At 37.7% G+C, this 20,406-nt stretch overlaps 1 protein-coding gene across 1 annotated transcript in view; it reads right to left on the reverse strand.

Moving 5' to 3' along the window:
• Nucleotides 1–1,142: 1,142 nt before the first annotated feature.
• LOC103562569 (apolipoprotein R-like) overlaps nt 1,143–20,406 on the reverse strand; it is a 30,880-nt gene continuing 11,616 nt past the window's right edge. The window contains exons 2-4 of the mRNA XM_070591343.1: nt 7,804–7,974; nt 5,695–5,870; nt 1,143–5,105 (exon numbers count right to left, since the gene is read on the reverse strand). Coding sequence (XP_070447444.1) covers nt 4,968–5,105; nt 5,695–5,870; nt 7,804–7,974 — 485 coding nt within the window. The 3' untranslated portion in view covers nt 1,143–4,967. The remainder of the gene's footprint in view (nt 5,106–5,694; nt 5,871–7,803; nt 7,975–20,406) is intronic.

Consider the following 20,406-nt stretch of genomic DNA (forward strand, 5'->3'; position numbering starts at 1 on the left):
GCTGCCTCAGCGTGGCTTGATGAGCAGTGCCATGTCCGCGCCCAGGATTCAAACCAACGAAACACTGGGCCGCCTGCAGCAGAGCGCGCGAACTTAACCACTCGGCCACGGGGCCAGCCCCAAGTTATTTTCAATTTTTTAAAAAATATATAGTCATCCTAGTGTTTGGGAAGTGGTATGCCATTGTGGTTTTGATTTGTGCTACCCTAATGACTAATGATGTTGAGAATCTTTTCATGTGCTTATTGACCATTTGTAAATCTTCAATGGATAATCTTAATGATGTCTTTAAATGAACAGAGTCCTTATTTTAATATTAAACAATCTATAAGTTTCTTCACAATGCTTTTTATGTTGTTGTATATAAGAAATATTTGCCTACTTCAAGATCATGAACATATTCCCCTATGTGTGTTATTTATTTCTTTTGTCTTTCACATATAGGTCTATAATCCACTTTGGATTTCTTTTGGGTAGATGTAAATTAAGGGTCAAGATATACTTTTTCCATGTAGCTCTATGATTGACCTGGGGCATATATATATCACAAAAAATATCCTTTCTTTACATTGAAGAGTCAAATTTGTCACAATTAAAAATTATTAAGCTAAATATAAATTATATATATTCTGGATTCTATATTCAGCTGCATAGTCAGCTTCATACTAATTATACCAATACCACTCTGTCTTAATTAATGTAGATTTGTAATCAGTCTTGAAACCTAGGAGGATTAGTCCTCCAGCTTTGTTCTGTTTCAAGATTATCTTGGCTATTCCTAGCCTTTCTCATGGCCCTGGGATCTCCATTAAATGCAGAAAAGGAACAGATCACTTGTTTTTGGTTTGTGGCATCATAGAAGGAATTACATTCAGCAGAGAGTTTTAAAAATTGATCTTTCGTACAAAGTTTTAGCTCATGGAACTTCAAATTCCTTTTATGAATGATTATTGAACACATTGTGAACCAAGCCCACAAATGAAATGGTAAGTGTAGTATACAGCAAAGGTTAGTTCTTCCTTCAGTGGGTAGTGGTCAAAGATACTGAATAGAATCAAAGTACTATAAATGATGTAATATAAAAATAATAGTATGTAGATAGAGGTTGACAGCTGGAAAGGGCAGTGAAGTAGAACATAAACTTAGAAGCACTCATTTATTCATTTTACATAGTCCATATAAGTAGTAGAAACTCAAGATAAATACTAAGGTTGATAGATCAATAGGGAGGGGATTCCAGAAATCTTCTCAGGAGGCATCGAGCACCCTCAGAGAAAAGACTTGGAGATATATGTCCCATTTAAAAATAAAACAAACATAAAAATAGTTAACTGTGTTGATCCCCATCACTCCACAAAGAAGTTCACCATTAGAGAAACCTTGCTCATACGTATAGATATGTCAATCAATATCTTAGGGTCCCATTCCTTCATATGAGCAGAGACCAAGGAATGTTTCCCAAACCCCACCCTATAATTAATATTTTCAGAGACAGAAAAAATGATATTGCATCAATGAAGAAAGAACAGGATACTACTTAAAAGGAACATATAGAGAACAAGAACAAGCTATTGGAAATTAAAATATGATGAATGCATTTTAAACTTCAATAAAAATCTTAAAATACAAAGTCAAGAAAATCTCCTAAAAAGCAAAACACAAAGAACAAGATATGGTAAGTAGGACAGAAAAGAGAGGTTAAAACAATATCTTACTAAAGAGAGTTCCTAGGGAAAACAAAACAAATATGACAAAACAAAACAAAACCAGAAAATAACAGAAAAAAAATTCTAAAAATTTTCCCTGATCTGAAACACATGCATTTCCAGATAAAAAGTCCCAGCAAGTACCCAGGTCAATGCATGAAAAACATCCTACAGCAAGGCGGCAAGGATAAAGACAAGATACTAAAATCTCCCAGAGAGAAAGAGAGAAAAAAACAGATCAATAACTTTGTATCGATGATTGGAATATTGTGCATTATTCCATAGCAGCACTGGAAAGCACATGGCAATGAAGGAATGGCTTCAAAATTTTGAGAGTCCAGACTTCTACATATGAGCAGTCAATCAATTAACTGTAAGGGTAGCCAAAAAATATATTTTGAGACATGTAAAGGCTCAAAAATTTACTTCCCAGGCACCCTGTCTTAGGCACCTTCTGAAGGATCTGTTCCAGCAGAAATGAGGAAATAAACCAAAACTCATGAAGATTTGGAATCAAAGTAATAAAAAGAACAGCGAAGGGAAGACCTAAGATTTAAAAGTAAACAGTTCATTTCAGAACCAGTGAACAGAGGGCCTGGGAAAGAAGTCTGCCGGAGTGGTGGTGGGGAAGTGTGTGGAGTTGAAACAGGATGTGATGTGTCTGAGCATTAGGAAATATATTGCTAGTTTATGATAGATCTTTGGAGCATGTAGCAAGAATCAGCAAGAGGAATATAGAAAACTAAACCAAAAAACAAGAGAAGTTATTAATGCCATAAAAGTTAAAGAGTTGTCTTATAAGGAAACGTGTTCATAGATATTGCTTGGCTTACCTTGGCTTAGCAAAGATCAAGATTTGCATATCATAATAATGTGAATGTTGAATACTAATTTAACAAGGAGCAGGATATAACAACACTATGAGGAAACATGATGCTGTAAAGGACCTAAACTCTTATTCTCTCTTAAAGCAGGTCAGTATATAATTAAAAATAGTAAATAAACATAAATGGCATGAAAATATTATTTGGAAATATATAGATAAAACTGATAAGAAAGAGCTAAAGGAGTTGAAAGTGGTTATTTTGGGGGAATAAGACCAAAGGGTGGGATTGAGTGGGTCAGAATACCAGAATTTTCACTATAAATCTTTTGGGATTGTATGACTTCTTAATTATCTACTTGTATTACTTTAATAAAATAGTAAGTTATTAAAAATAAAGTTGTGTAAGTAAAAGAAGTTAAGTACATTATTTAAAGCCATAAAGATAGGTAATTAATAAAAGAATATAAAACTGACTGAGGGAGAGTGGAGGAGGAAAGTAGGAGCTAGACTGATTATTTGTAGCAAGAAATCAAAACATATGGTTTAGAAATAAAATGTCAAATGATATATTGTGTGCATCCTCTTTAGAGTGATTAAGGTCATTAGCAGAAAAACTCAAGTTAGAGTAGGACTGAGGCAGAGACGATAATTTTATTTTTAGTTTTTATAAATCCCTTTGTAAGGTTTGAATTCTTGTTTTCATATGCATACATTACTTCCATAATTATAATTATGTGTAATTAATTTAGAATTAACAAATAAAAAGATCATGACATGATTCACTTAAGTGCGAAAATGTCTGCACACTGTGCCCCATAGAGACCACAGGGAAGGAAATACGGAAAGACTCATATTTCAGAGATTCTCCTGAATCTTCTCTATAGCTTGGTGCCCACACCTGGAATGGATGGCCCTTTATTAATCTAAGTACATTCATGAATTTTTGGACATAAAAGCCCCGAGACTAGAGAAAGACAGGGAGCTAAAATGCTTTCCCTAATAAAGTGAAGGGAAATGGTTGAGGGGCAGTAGGGGCAAGAATGGGTGAAGTGTGACAAGGGGAGATTTGAGAAGGGAAAGTGTCAGACCAGAAAAGCCTAGAGGCTGGTAGTGTCTTGCAGAGAAAGTCAGCTAGAAGATGTTCCTGGTGGCAGGGAAAGGCAATGGTCTTTTAAGATCACAGTTACATAACATTCGATGTGAAAATCCAGTCTTGCGTCAGATAAGCCCTGAGGAGCTCTGCCCAGCCCCCTCAGATCCTTTTGCCGTTTCTGTGCAGCCCTCTGCAGGCTTACGTGTGCTTTGTTTTCTCATGGTCATATCTTCTAATCTCTTGGGAGGACTCCCCTCCAGCTTCTAGACAGCTTTGCCCCCACACACAGATAACTGGATGCCCTGAGGGCTCGTGTGCCCCCAGAGTGGCCCCTCACCAATAATTGTTGGTACAGCAGAAGGAAAGACCAGTTCCTTTACCTGGAATTGGGGCGAAATTTAAACAAATTCATAATCCAGACTTCCCTCTTAGGACAAAGCTATGCCACCCTCCGTAGGACTTTGCTTGATGGCCCCGCTAGGTTCCTTCCCTGTCCTGTCATGCTCACCCTACTCCTTTTCCCATTTCTCCTTGGAACACTTCCTTAATAAATTACTTGCATGTGAATCTTTTTCTCAGGGTCTGCTTCTGAGGAATCTGATCTAAGAGAGACACTAAAGCTGTTTCAATTGAAATATTAAAGAAAAGAGTGATCAGATTGAATTGGAAGACTTTGCATGTTCGGGAGGAATACCCGGGTTATACACAGATCAGGCTTTCAAAGACTTTCAGGCTGGTTGTTATTGGGTGGAAGAGATGTCAAGCAAAGTCAAATGTACCTTAAAGAGAAAGAGGAAGTGAGAAGTTGTTCTAGAGAAACACTGGTGATCAAATAGAGAGAGAAAGGAGAAGACTTGGAGGAAGATGTGATGTTTGACCCGGGCACTGAAGGAGGTGAAAATAAAGGGCAAAGACACTTCAGACAAGGCACAACTATGCATTTTCCAGGACCACATATACCTTCTGATACAGTAAAACAGAAAGTTAATCAGAGAAACATTAGGAAGTGATTTATATAGGGCTCTAAGTTTTCATTACACAGGAATCAAAGTGGAAACAAAGACACTGGATTTTTGACTGGTGGTTATTTATATTTGCCATTCCACCAAACCCTAGAAAGCAGAAGCTTAAGCTGAGCTAAGATGTAACTCATCAATAATTCCACATTATCAGTAGCACTATGAATATCAACAGATTCACCTAAAACATAATTTTTTTCAGTAAATAATAGTATTTAAGGAACAGTAAAGTTGCTAATAAGAGAAATGTACCTAATTCGCTATTTTGGGGGAAAAGAAGGAAGAGAAAAATAGATGTATTGATTTCTAACTGGGGTTCCTCTTCAAGTCTCTTGCTCCATCTGTTGAATCTCCAGAGATAGCTTATAGAACTCCAGGGCCATTTTCACATCTTCTGGCCTTGAGAGGCACTGCATGAGTTTACTGCCTGTTAGCGCTTGCTGACAGCCCCGAGGGACTTCCTAAAAGAGATAAAAAGATGGATTTTGAGAGGCTTCTCTCCAAACTGTGAAGGCATGAGATTCCTTCAGGATGCCTCCCTGACAGCAAAACTGGAGTATCAAGACCCTCCTCAGGACCGATGGAAGAAATCAAAACATATTTCGTGTTTCAGCAAGGTGTTCACCCTGGGGCCCAGACCCATGCTGCTCTCAGGCAGCAATGAATAACTGTCAAAGCAGGGAGAGAACAGTGCTGCAGAGACCCCAGGGGGCCTCTTCAGAGACAATTGGAGGGATCATTCTGATGGCTATGCAAAAGCATAGCATTAATTGTAGAAAATAGAGAGCTGGGGGCCAGGTCACCTGGATCTATGGAACTCTCCTACCCAGTGGCTTGGTCCTTCTTGCTATAAAGTGAGAGAATAAGAACTTGCCTTAACAAGCTCACAAAGTGCTGTGAGGGGAAAGTTGCTGATTCCAAAAGTCATTGAAACAACTCAGAAATGAGTCCTGACAAAAGTCAGGTCTCGTCAATGTTGGCTGACAGTGCTCTGGAGCAGGCTACCACTTTTAGAATGTGATAGAACACCCTGAAACGCATGCCACTTACCCACTCACACTTGGGCACCTCTGGGTACCAGGTGCCCTTCGCTGAGCAGGTGATACTTTGAGAACCAACCACAACATAACCAGAGTCACACTGGACAGCGACATTTTCAGGCTCAACATACTGATCCTTGTCCACAGACAGATTTCCATTTTCTATCTCTGGTTTCCGGCACAGAGCTGTAATGGAAACACAATTTTGATCATCCTGTGATTCTCAGAATAAGATCTTACAATAGTGAAGAATACTGAAGGGGCAAGAAACACTGATAATAAACTATACCTGCATGCTGAGTGTTGTTCTTTATGTCCATTGATTGTATGATTATACCAATAAAATTAATAATAATAATGTTATTGTATATACTACAATAAAACACTATTATGCTGTCCATTTTTCTAGAGAGAAAAATTAGGTATGGATAATTTGTATGACTTTTCTAAGGTTGCATAGCCTTCAGGTGGCATGATTATGATATGAACCTAGGTATTCAGGTCCTAGAATCTGAGTTTTCGAAACTACTATATCTCAAAACCTCATTATTTTCATGATCCTAAGTATGCAATTTTTACTCTCATACCCTTACTACCTTCCTGTGTTAAATGGACTTAATGGTGGGAAATTAGCCCCTTGAGTTGCTATTATCAGTGTGATAAAAAGGCACACCTAATCTTGGTGGTCAACTAGAAATCTACCAGGTCAGCTTCATTATAAGAGAGTGGTGGCATGTCTGAGGCTCCAACAGAGGTATCAGTTGCTTCAAGGAGTTTGGAATTTATCCATAAGAGTCTTCATTCAAACTTAAGCAGATATTCACTAAAATTTTCTAAATCCTCACTGATTCTCTCAAATTAAAAATTTTTATCTGTAAGTGCAGAAACAGAACCATACGTACACGAACACTTGAATTATGATGAGGGTAGCACTGCACAGCAGTGTGGAAACTATGGTCCGTTTAATAAGTGGTACATGGTTCATTGAATATCCGTTGGGGAAAAACAAAGTTTGACCCCTACTATCCACCATAAACATATAAGAATTCCAAGTGGATTGGAGATATCAATGTGAAAGGTAAAATAATAAAGCTCTTAGAGATAACATAGGAGAATATTTTTGTGAAATGTAGGCAAATATTTCTTCAATAGGACACAAAAGCCTCCAAAATGAAGGAAAAGGTTGATAAATTGAACTAAATTGAAATTTAGAACTTCTGTTTATCAAGACTAGAACATTCATACATTACTGGTGCAAATCTAAATTGTTACCACCACTTTTGAACAAAATTTGGCATCATCTACTAAAGATGAGCATGTGTATGCTCTACGGAACAGCAACTCTACTCCTAAGTTTATTCCTTACAGAAATGTTTACATATTTGTACCAAGAGACATGCGAAAGAATGTTCATAAGAACGTTATTCATAGTAGCCTAAAACATGAAAAGCTCAAACTTCTATAAGATATGTAAACTATGGTATATTCACCCAAAGGAATATTATAAAGCAATGAAAATAAATAAACTCTTTCTACATAAAAGAAGACAGATGATTTTCCAAAACATAATGTTGAGGAAAGAAGCCAGGTGCAAAAGAGTACATGCATGATTTCCTTTACACAAAGTTAAAAAGTTGGCAAAAGTAAATCCGTGGAGTTAGACTAGTGACCTCCTTCGAGGAGGAGAGTCAGGAGTGACTGGCAGAGGACACGTGGAACACTTGTGGAGTGCTGGCAGTGGTAATACTTCTTGACCTGAGTGATAATTTCATGGATGGTTTCACTTTGTGATCGTTGTTGACTTGTACACCTAAGATTTGTACACAGTTCTGTAGTATATTATATTTAAATTAAAACAAAGCAAAAAATGGCCCTCTAGATTACCTCCCAAAACACACACATTTGTAAAAGTGGTTACTTCAAGAGTGCTAAACTGGGTGATGGTTCAGACTTTTAAAATATTGTACCATATGTATGTATTAACTACATGAAATGAATAAATAAACAAAGCACACATTTCTAAGTGCTGCCTTTGGCTGGGAGGGAGGAGACCCAGCTGTCAGCACTTTCATGGAGGTTCTACTTTCTTAGCAAGGGGCATCAGTAAAACTGCAGTTACCTTTACACTGAGGGGCTGGAGACGACCAGCGTGAATTTTTGCAGGTGATTTTAGCTTCTCCAACCAGAACATATCCTTCATCACATTCATACTGCACCACAGTAGTAAAGGAAAAAAATAGACTCACATCTTTACGGGATCCATGGGCTATGATGGGAGGCATTCTGCAATCTTGAAGGGTGAAAGAGAAGGGTGGAAGAGAATGAGTTGGCTTTTAATGTAATGCACAATTCAGAGTGTGGGACTGTTTCCATTTTAGAGAAATAAGTCGTTTAATTATTCTGCTGAGGTATATTTCATTTCCTTACAAAATAACTAGGAATGATTTATTGAGTTCTTGACCATTTGCTAGACGCTGTGTTAATCATTTTATATATGTTACGCCATTTAATCCTCACACTAACTCTCTGGCAGTATGAACATCATACTCATTCTAGAGAGAAGAAAACACAAACTTACAGGGGTCAAATATTCTACATAAGGTCACAGCTAGCAAGTGCCAGTAACATGAATCAAGCTTAGGGATTAAACTCAGGTTTGTATCAGTTCAAAGTTTGCTGCTACTTTCTGGAATATTGCTATTTTCTGCTTTCTGTAACAATCATTGAATACTTACTTTATGTGGCACCAGTGGATATTTAAAGGCCATAAAATCGAAGATTTGGCTGAAGAACAATACTCTTCTTGTTACTTGCAAAGTCCAGTAACACCCCATAACTGATGAATTATGTAGCTCAGAACCAATTAGAAAACTCTTAACACTCTCATCCAAATCAAAGACATTAAAAGGTCAGGAACTAAAACATTTTTAAGAATAATATTTGGAGAAGTATTTTTTTTAAAGATTGGCCCTGAGGTAACATCTGTTGCCAATCTTCTTTTCTTTCTTACTTCTTCTCCCCAAAGCCCCCAGGTACATAGTTGTATATTCTAGCTGTAGGTCCTTCTGGTCGTGCTATGTGGGTCGCTGCCTCAGCATGGCCTGATGAGCAGTGCTAGGTCTGTGCCCAGGATCTGAACTGGAGAAACCCTTGGCCACCAAAGTGGAGCATGCAAACTTAACCACTCGGCCACAGGTGGCACCCTAGAGAAGTAGATTTTTATAGAGCTTTTGATATCCTGTGGACACTATCCTCACTCCTAGATGAGGCACATGTGTTGGTGTCTTTCTCCTTCACACTGAGAGTAGGGCTCTAAGGAGACCACTGAGAAAGCTTAATATGTTTCCCTTCAGTTTGGAGGGACATTAGACACAGTGGACTAGTGTCGAACTCCTGCCTGAGAAATCTAAAATGCAAAAGATGGGCTGTCTAGTGTCTCTGACGGTGAGAGTGGACAGATTTGTGCTGCCTTGAGATTGGCCTGTACTACACACATCACTCAGAACACAGGGTGAGCAAGTACTTCCAGGGGATTAGAAATGGGTTGCAGAAGAAAGACAGCCTTGGTAGAATTGTCTTGGGCCAGTCCAAAAGGACCACCTGAGGAGAGAGGAAGGCCTCAGTAAAAAAAAAAAATCCTCTAGGAGTCACTAGGTATCTAGAAGATAGGAAAGAGTAAGTGATCAACCAGAATTGGAGATGGATCCCGGGATCAACCAGATTCCAGGAATTGCAGTTAGCAGATCCCTCAGTGATGATGAAAGACTCATCAAAAGAAACCCAAACAAACAAACAAACAAACAACAACTCACAAAAGGGAGAGCAAGATTTGAACACCCGTGAGGCCAAGAATGAGCTCAGGTGGAGCACTGTTTTCCTTACCTCTGCTCCTCCCAAAGTTTCAACTTTGGGGAGCCGGCGGGGGGGGAGGGCATGGTTCAGAAAGCAGAGTAACAGTAATTCCAAAGTAAATTGTTTTAGTAGTGAGGAAAAGAAATTCAACTGTGTATAAGTCATCTCATTTAAGGCTTCCATATGGCCTTTCTTAAACTTTAGATTAAGCACCTCCATAGAAATGTAAAAAATAGCTCTTAATTTTTATGAATAAACATATTGATGGAGTTCTGTAGTAGGCTTTTTGGGTAATATTAAGGGGGCATGATTGCAATGTACTTAAAAAGATAAGACGTAGCCATGTAAATAGTTATACCACACCAGTCACTCCAGTGCCAGCAGATTAGGACAGGAAATGAGTTCTATAGGAGAAGGTGTTGACAGAACTGAGGACTGGAGTATTGAGGGAAGGTGTCCAGGAATAAGTAGGAGATACACCTTGAAGGACGAGTAGAAGTTGAGTAGTTGATAAGATAGGAGAAGCAGATCAATACTGAGGGGATGAGCAAAGTCTCTGGCATCACAAGGTTATTTCTGTCAGAGAAAGGGGAGGCAGAATCAGAAAGGGAGATTCAGGTCAGAGTTGACAGACATTAAGTGCCATTTCAGGGGGTTGGGGCCATCGGTAATGGGAAGATTTGAAGGAAAAGAAGAGAAGGGGAGAGGGAAACAGAAACATAATAAATAATAGAAAGACTTGTTGACAAATCTGATAAGATCTTTCTCTACTACCTCAGACTCTAAGAGAGGGGAACTCAGAGATGAACCTGGAAGACCGAAAATTCTCTGAGCTTAAAGTTCTTTATCCTGTACTGACGCCATAGGCTAAATTAATACTCTCCCCCAATAATTTTCTTGCATCTGATGTGAAAAATCATCTTCAAAATACAGATGCTTCCTTAATAAATCCACGCTTTCCCCCGGCCACTCTCAGTGATGAAGAAAGTATGGCTTCCACACTTTTAAATCAATCTGCTAGCTCACATAAGAATATTCAGCTATTATTTTAGGGTCAGGATTTTCCCTCTAAGCTATCCCAAATCCTCCATTTGTATGCCTTGACAGCTGTTTCAGGGAATATGTTTATAAATATCTTTATTTTATTATGAAAATTAATTCTTTCAGATAAAAAATGTTAGCTAATAAAAGAGAAAAATATCAATTTGTTTAAAGGATGTTTCCATTTAAATAATATAACAACAAATTTATTTCCATACAAAGAGATCTCCAACCAGATCTGGTAAGTTCTCTCAAGCACTTTCATTTCTCATTCATTTGTAAAAATGTCCCTATACTTCAACAATAATGCTTTGCATTTATATAACAGTTTAAGTTTTCAAAGTGCCCTATATTTTACTCTGAAAATTTACTTAGTATTTGTCATAAAAGACAATATTTTTGCTTTATTGTTGGAAATTTTTTTCTAATCAATCAGTAACTAAGATCCTAGACAGCATAATTAGCTCATATGGAAAGTAAATGTGTTTTAAGTATTTTGGAGTGTTTAAATATAAGAAATTAATTTGAAAATTAAAGATTATTCCTTGCTAAAGGAGGCTCACAAAGATTTTTGCACATCAACACTTTGTTATTCTAGACATAATAATAACCCCTATCTAGAACAATTTCTTTTCTATTTTAAAATTCTTCATTTTTATTAATAACATGGTTCATTGTATTCTCTCAAAAAGGTTATGAATTTCTCCTATTTGACTTTATTTGATTAATTTTTAATTGGGTATTTTTCTCCATATCTTAGAGAAACTTCTCCCTTTTCTCCATAACTACTGTATTCACCACACAGGCCAGAAGGGCACAGTGGTAGGGTCAAGACCCCAAAGAAGTACAATGCTCGGAAAATGCTCTGCAATGTGGGGGGCATGGTGCAGAGTCTCAGAGGTGCTGCCCTGCGGTTCAGCATTCTCAGACACCTTGAATCAAGAGGAAGAACAGTTCTCTAAGTAGCAGTTAAAATGGTCCCTAAGCCAAGGAACTGTGCCTTGGCAAAGTCCCAGTTATGTGTCACTAAAGCGGAGGGGTAGGGGTAGTGGCTAGAAGACTAGGTGCTGAGCATAGCTCTGATAGGGGCAAGCTGATAAGGCCCCCTTCTTGAGGAGAGTCTGGGGCTTCATGTGAGAGCTCTCTGGGATATTATGTATTTGCCATTGTAACCCCAAGACTTCCTTGCTGTTCAGATAGCGCATATAATGAGTTCCTTTCTGGATACATACACACTTCCTCTGTGAGTAAACAAGAGCAAAAGGCAGAAGGGACTGCAGCTCATGAAGCACAGTGTATGTGGTACACTCTGAGGAATTAGAAGTCATAGCACGAAAAAAATAAAATGTCTGAGAAGCAGTGTCTGTCCAGGGAAGTGGTTTCTTTAATCAGGGGTATAAATTGTCCATAGAAGAGTGGGTTTGTAAAAATATAGAAAATTAAACTTCTTTCTAGGTAGCTTATGGTCTAGCCAGAACAGAGAAATACAAGTCTCTAAGTGTGAAAATACTCAAGAATCCAGTCCAAACAATAATTATTCTTACGATGCTTCAGTGGGAACTTTTCCCTAATTCCTGGGTTTTCTGATGTACATAAAACACTAAATGATTCACTCTGTGAAACTAGTCTAGTGTGGAACTATTTCACACTGTGTTTTGAGACCAAAAAAAGCATGCACTGAAAGTTAAATGATTGAGGATGATGAATTAAGAAGAAAGGAAGATTTATTATGACTTTCAGAATATCTGAACGATGCTGGATCTGAGTGCAAACCAGCATTTTGTCCTTAAGCACTAAAAGACAAGTGGATGGAAGGCACATTTGTTATTCTTCATAGATTGTTAACCCCAAGATTAAGTTTTCTTTAACCATCTGGGACTGCCTGGATATTCACCCAGATCATTTCCTAAATTTAGTCTCCTTAAGTGGGACACAAGAAATTACCAACCAGGATTCTATATTTTGCCCACCAACTGTGGATATCTGTTCCTGGAAGAGACAAAGATAGCTGTCCAAACAAAAGAGTAAGCTCTGGAAACTGTCTAATGCCATCTTCACTACTCAGCAGAGCTGGAATGACAGCTATAGACCAACAATAGCCAAAATGCTTATCTGTCAAATATAAATGAGAAGAATTACCAAATATAACTGAGGAAAGTTCTTTGGAATGTTGAGGAAAGCATAATTAAATAACTTCCTAGAGAGAAAGGAAAACAAATAAATCCACTGAACAGCTGCTTCCTTTAGAAAGAGGAACCACAATAAAGAGTTGTTTAAATGATTAACTAGGAAGTTTTGTTAACCTTCTAATCTTTAAGCGTGTAGTGTACCAGAACTTTACATAGATTATCATAAGTAACCCTCTAAAAAACCTTGTGACATGGCTTTTACCTTCCTCATTGCGTCAATGAGGAAACAGGTTCAGATAGATTAAGTAAACTGCCCGCAAAGTTCTCAGATAATTAGTAGCTAAGCCAAATTCTGAACCAAAGACTGATTCTAAAATCCAAGATTTTCCTTTATACTGAAATAATTTTCACTTTTTGACCAATAATGGTTTCCTGTCAGGACCTGAACCAGCCATTTTGGAGTAAAATCAACACTGTTGACCTTTACCCAATGGTGTGCCCGTCTTATAGATGCTGCTCGTGCTGCAGTTAATGGCTTAGACCTGCGACCTTCTCCACAGAATGTGCTGAGATGACAAGAGCCACCTCATCCTGATGTACCTAGGAAATTATACCCTGCCTCCCAGGAGCAACCAATGCCCAATTGATACTCGGATGCAAAAGCCCTGATTCCTTCTCTCAAGTCTGGACAACTCTGTGGTGCAATTTACACTTTAAAACCCACCATCAATCAGGTGAAAGCTACACTTAACCTGAGAACACATTCTTGCTCAACTCCTTTCCCTCCCTATCCTGCTGCTTCATTCCCTTATGGATTTTTTCTTTTTTTTTTTTCCTGGATAGCACCCTCAAAAATTCACATGCATCTGAATCCCTTCTGGACAAACTAACCGAAGACAGTTTGTACCACTAGTGGACCCAGAAAGTAAACTCTAAGAATAGAATTATTGAATTGGATCATCCACCAGCCAACTGGCCATCGAGACTCCACCACTGGAGAGAGGTGGAGTATTGATAGTCCTGGCTTGCTGTAGCATTGCATCTATGAACATTTTCACTTGATAAATTGTCATGGGACATAGATTAAAGGAAATGTATTGGCTTGTACAATATCTCTGACACTTGAGAGGCGCAGTGGAAATAGCAATAACAAGCATTGTGAAATTAGGTGGCTGAGTACTGTTGATGCAGGCTCAGCACCCTTTACTGGAAATAAAAGCTTAAGGCAGTCAATCACAATTCAAATCCAAGTGTCAAAGCCAGAAGACCTCCTTCTTAGTTTTTAAAGAAACTCTTATCTCAGGTAGGTGGGAAGCTAATCATGCTAAGGATCAGGCTCAAGATATAGTCATAAACGAATAGTAGAACTTCAGTAAAGTATGAATTCTTAGCCCCGGCAAGTCTCCTACTAAGTAAGGGCCCTTATGGAAGAAGTGCCTTTAGACTTGGCATGAGGATATCTGGGTAGATGTACTACAGAACCTTGAAGCCCAGATTTCCCTAAACCCAAAAAGCCTTTATAGTTGGCTCACTTCGCCTTGTTATAAGACAGTGCTCCTATTGCTTGAAGGCCATGCAAAGGAATCAAATGCAACAGGTATCCTATAAGACCATAATCTCCCCTCTCAAGATCTGCCCCTACCTCCACTTCAGACATCAGACCAATAGCCAGAGTCAAATCTCAGCATAAACTGACTAAGGACATGCTGGGCCTGCTAAGAGAAGAGAGAGGAGAGGAATCATGTGCAGGATCTGTGACCTGGCTGGCATGTGTTAGGACTTGGGAGAGTATGCCCAGAAGGGGATCCTAAAGCAGATGAGGGAGAGTTTGTCAAGATGGGGACACTCTCCTAAGGGTTCAATCCTGGCAAGTGCTCTGGGTGTCAGTTCTTATATGCTTCTGGAAGCTTAAGAAAAATGATGGTCAATATTAAAGGGTATAGAGATGCTAGAACTGCCCTTTGCTGACTAAATAAGAAGTAATCAAAGGTTCAGAGAAATACGCATGTTAGAATGATCTATTTTATAAAACCAGAAAACTCACCAGCTATTTTCTTTATTAGAGGCCTGAAGATATACCATGTATCAGGGCAATAAGAAATAAGGACAGGGACCAATATTACAGAGAAACTCAATCGTGGCTGACCCTCTGTAGGCTGCATCTGATGATAAGAGATGCTCTTGTCAAACATGGCTGCCTGGTAGCAGTGGTGATTATAGAATACCAGGATAGCAAAGCTAAGTGGCAGCACTTAACCTTTAGAAGCAAGCTGGGTAAAAAATATTGGAGGGCCAGGACTAGGGTGATGCAAGAGATGAGCCTAGAATGCAAAATTAAAGAAGGCACTTATTTTTAGGGTTGTGGAAATGCTGACCCTATGAGTGAGTGCTTCCTTAAGAGTGAGGCATGTAGGGCAGCAAGGTTGGGATGCAGCCATGGGAGAGGACATCCTGACCTGCAGGAATCTATGAAGAGAGTTCATCGTTCCTTAGCGTAAGGGTCAGCCGACATAGGTATTGCTCGATATGTAATCAAAGAGATTAAGGATGAATGATCCAAAGACTGAGGTAAGCCACTTTAATAGAAAGTCATGGTCTCTTGCCCAGTGACCTTTTTTTTCCCTGTTGGCAATTTTCTCGTCAATTCTCAGACTGAAAGTGAGGACAGATCCCTTTGAGGAAGGACCATACAACGTCACAGCAAGTATCTATAGCAGTACTTCTCTGGTCCTTCCCCAAAGGAACCTTCAGTAATTTATTTATGTAATTGTGCATTAGAATCTTTAGAGACCTGTTGGATCTGAGCCATCTCTGATACCTGGAAACAGAAAATCTCACCGTGACCCCTTTTAAAATAGGAGCTACAGAGGCCAGGCAATAAAAGGATTCCTAGTTCATGTTTATCTCACAGTGATACACTGGGTTTATAGATCCACCTGGTGGTCATTCCTATGGTTTTCAAGTATATAGCAGTTTGTATAATCCTCACATTAGTTATCTGACTTTTGGAATGAGAGCTATCAAAGTAAGGAAACCAATGTAAAAACTCCTAGAAATAATATCATTTAATGTGGCAATATTGAATGCTTTTCCCTTAAGATTAGAAATCAAAGCAGGGATATCTATTTTCATCCTTCCTGTTTAGCAATATATTGAAGGTACAAGTGCAATAAGGCAAGAAGAGCAAATAAAAGGCATACGGTTTGGAAAAGTAGAAATAAAACTATGTTTACTTGCAGAAAACATGATTGTTTACTTAGTAAATTCCAAAGAATTTATAGAAAACTTGCTAGCACTAATGAGAAAATTTAATAAGATCACAATATACGTGGTCAATATATAAAAATCAATTGTATTTCTATATACTAACATTGAAAAATTGTACATTTAAATGTAAAAAGTACCTACATCTCAAGGGCAATATACTGAGTGACAAAAGCCATTTTAAAAAGATTACACACTGTATGATTCCATTTGTAAAACATTATCAAAGTGACAAAGTGATAGAGATGGAGAACAGATTAGTAGTTACCAGTGTTAGAGATGGTGGGCTAGGGAAGAGAGCTGAGTGTGACTATAAAAGGAATAGTTCAGGGGGAGTCTTTGTGGTGATGAAATAACTCTGTATCTTGATTGCTGGGACAGTTTCGTAAGTCCACACTGATAAAATAGCATATAACTATGAACACACACTGAACCAATGTCAATTCCCTGATATTATTGATAGTATTACAGTTCTCTAAGATATCACCATTGGGAGAAACTGGGTGATGGCTACATGGGATCTCTCTGTAATATGTTTGTAACTTTCTGGAAATCTATAATTATTTCAAAATAAAAAGTTTTTAAAAAGACACAAGCTCTATATGGTGCCTGGCAACAGAAAACTCCAAAACATTTATCAAAAGAAACAAAAAAAACCTAATTAAATGGAGTGATATACCATGATCATGGATTGGAAGACTCAACATTACTAAGACATCAGTTCTCCTCAAATTGTTCTAAAGATTCAAAACATTCTAATCCGAATCCCAGCAGAGGTTTTGTAGAAATTGAAGAGCTATTTCTAGAATGTATGTGGATAAGTGAAGGACCTAAAATAGCCAAAACAATTAAAAGAATGAAAAGTTGAAAGGCTCATACTTCTTGATTTCGAGACTTACTATAAAGCTACAATGACCAACGTATTGTGGTATTAGTATAAGAATGGACTTGTAGATCAATAGAAAAAAATAGAGTCAAGAAATACACTAACATATATATGGTTAATTTATTGTGGACATAGATGCCAAGGTAATTCAATGGAGAATGGGTAGTCTTTTCAACAAATGGTCCCAGAACAATTGGACATCCATATGCAAAAAAAAAAAACAAAGAAAAAACGAATCTTGACTCTTTCACCATATGAAAAACTTGACTCAAAATGGATTACAGACAAATGTAAAATTAGCCAATTTTGGAACTACTAGTTTAAAAGACGCTATTCATTCATTCCTCTATGTATTCCAGGGTCTAATCATCGTTATAAGCTTAGATTTCTAGCACCTATGTGCCTGGACCTCAGTAGCTTAACTCCTTGCTAAAGTGTCAATGCTGACTCACATGTTTTCCTGTATCATTTCAATTTCATAAAGAGATGATATACTTGGCTTTTTGAAAAACTCATGAACTGAGATTGAAGGTCTTATCTATTATGTTATTCACTGCTCCTTATGAAGTAACTCCTGCAATAAATTTATTTTCTATTTTCATAACAGACAAAAAAAGCTTATCCTTTAGAAATAATGTTTCTTTTTACTAGACAATGTAAACCTTTGATCCATTATATTTCCCATTTTAGTTTGACTGAAAATAAACTCAATCAAAATTACTATATAAATTGAATTTTAGTAAATTTACTTCTACTTCTTATGTGATTTTGATTTTTCATATTTATTTTAGTAAGTTTAGATTATGCATATTTACTATAAATATGCTAAAAATTTCTTTGAAATTATTAAGTTTGTACTGGGTACTGAGATAGAAAAGAAAGAAAAACTTAAGAAAATTCTTTAGCAAGGAAAATTTTCAGTTATATAAATGCGCATCACTTGTTATGTATAATATTCATAATGAATGATAATTCATCTTATCTTTAAATGTAAAAATATGTATCAGAAATAATAAAATAATGGGAACACAGAATTAGGAGCTATTCACTGGCCTGTTTGTAGAGAAGAAGAATTTTTGGAAAACCATGTTCCTTTTCTGACTCTGCTTCCCACATTACAAAATGGCACCTCAATCCATACTGTCCACTCACAGATAATTTTTCTTCTGAAAGTCTCTGATTCACCAACTTCGTTCTCCCCAGGCTCTCTCATTCAACCAGGAGAGAGAATGAAGTACATACTTAAAGTTTGTTTCCTTGTAGTCAGAGAATGATATTTAGCAGCAGAAAATTTTAATTGATCTTTTGTTGGGTTATGTTAGTACCAAATTAGCATCTCATGTAGCTTTACATACTCTTTATTTGTGATATAATTATTCAGCACATACTATGGGCAAATCTCTGAGGAAAATACAAAGATGAACTTATAGAGGAAGGAAAAATATTCCACATAAAACAAGGAGACGAATACAACTGTTCTACTTTCTGGGGATGGGAGCAATCATTTCAAGAAAGAAAGCAAATGCTATCAATGCCGACAGTGAAAAAATAACGTTTCAGTGAAAATAGCCTGAGGTCTTAGGAAGAAGGAGAGAAGCAGTAATTTCTTCATCTTGCATAGTAGAAATTCAAGTTAATAAGGAAGCAGGCAGGAGACTGGAGGATCCTTCTTGGAAGAAACTGGACAGCAACAGAGAAGACACCAATAAACACTGATATTTGGGGATTCCTCTGAATTTGTTAGGGTATAAATTAAGCTACTGAAACTGAGGTAGAAGTTTGTATCTCTCTCATGCAACAGTCCAGAGGCAGAAGTGTGTACATTGGGTCCCTTCCTCTTTGTTTCTCCACCATCCCCTAGGGTGTTGTCCTCAACAGCATGGTGGAAGCTGGCTCACCAGCACCCTGTCAGCATTTCAGCCGTCTTAGGGCAAAAGAGGAAGTGGGAGGTAAGCAGCTTCCTTTTTAAGAAAGCGACTGGACAGTTGCACCCATCGGGAGGTCGCTCCAAGGGAGATTCTAGCTGAGGAGCCATGTGCCCTGCTGATATTTAAAGGGGTAAGAGTAGTTTTCTCTTACTTAAAAGAGGTAGGAGAAAATGGATACTGGGAAACAATTAGCAGCCTCTGCTATAGCTGCCAATAAGAAAAAAATAGCTCACTGTCTGCTCTCTCCACGTACATACAACTTAAATCAGCTCATGTGGGTCTCACCCTGAAAAATGAACGTATAATCTAGAATCATCATCAATAGAAGTTTGCAGAGACTAGAACTTCCAAATAAACGATTAGTAACATCCTCTGAGATACAGAAGTAGTCATTATATCCACAAAGAACAGGACAACTTTTTTAATAAAGGGAACATTTTATAAAATTAATAAAACAGAATACAAAGTCAATGAAATATCCCCAAAGAATGTGGGGGAGAGGTGAGACAGAGATGATAGCACAGGAAACAGAAGGAAAAATATAAGAAAATTATAGGATTGACAAAGAGGTCCAACATCTGACCAGTAAGATATCCATTAAGAAGAAAGAAAAAATAAAGGAGAGAAAATTACTGAAGATACTATGACAAGAAAATTTCCCAGAATAAGGGAATACGAGTTTCCTTCTAGAAGAATAGTGATAAAGAAAAAGTTCTATGTCATCAGTAATAAAAATGGCTGCTGACTTCTCAATTGCAGTAGCGGAAACCATCAAACAAAGACGATATTCTTTAAAAGTTCTGAAAGAAAATTATTTGTAACCCGGTTTTTTACACTCAGCCGAATTATCAATCAAGTAAGTATTCAGATAAAGACGGTTTCAAACAGACAAGGGCTCAATATTTTACTTTCTGTGTATCATTTTGTAGGCAGCTCCTTGAGAATGTATTCCAGTAAAATGAGGAAATAAATCAAGAAAGGGGAGAACATAAGCCCAAGAAGCAAAGACAGAGCAGGAAAGTGAGTATAAAGATATGAGAACATCCGCTCATGTTGAAGTATATGGCAGACACTGTCAAATTCCTGTCAATATCACCAGGGCTCTATCACTTTGGCACACTCTGCACAACTTCCAAAACCCAGCATCTGCTTATTTTGCTAAAGCTTTTTCCAGAGCCATTGAAGCCTACTCTGATGACTTGCACAGCAAGTCAAAAATACCAAGTAATTAACACCTCCCAGAAGCAGATCTTAAGATCCATAAGTGATGGAAGTTGTTTTATCAATACTGCAGCTCTCTTGCCCTTTGAGTGGGACAACTCTCAGGTATGTGTTTGACACCCCTTCATAGTTTCCTCATGAGTTTAGTTTCCAGTCACACACGCAGACATGTGGCTTGACAATGCGCTTCTTCAATTCAATAATGTCGGTGTATAGGTCTTCCACCTTTTTGGTTAAATTTATTTCTAGATACTTTATTCTTTTTGTTGCAGTTGTAAATAGGATTGTATTCTTGACTTCTCTTTCTGCCAGTTCGTTATTAGTGTTTAGAAATGCAAGTGATTTTTGTAAGTAAATTTTGTACCCTGAAACTTTGCTGTAGTTGATTATTTCTAATAGTT

Source organism: Equus przewalskii, chromosome 23 (assembly GCF_037783145.1).
Source record: "Equus przewalskii isolate Varuska chromosome 23, EquPr2, whole genome shotgun sequence".
NCBI classification, from domain to species: Eukaryota; Metazoa; Chordata; class Mammalia; order Perissodactyla; family Equidae; genus Equus; species Equus przewalskii.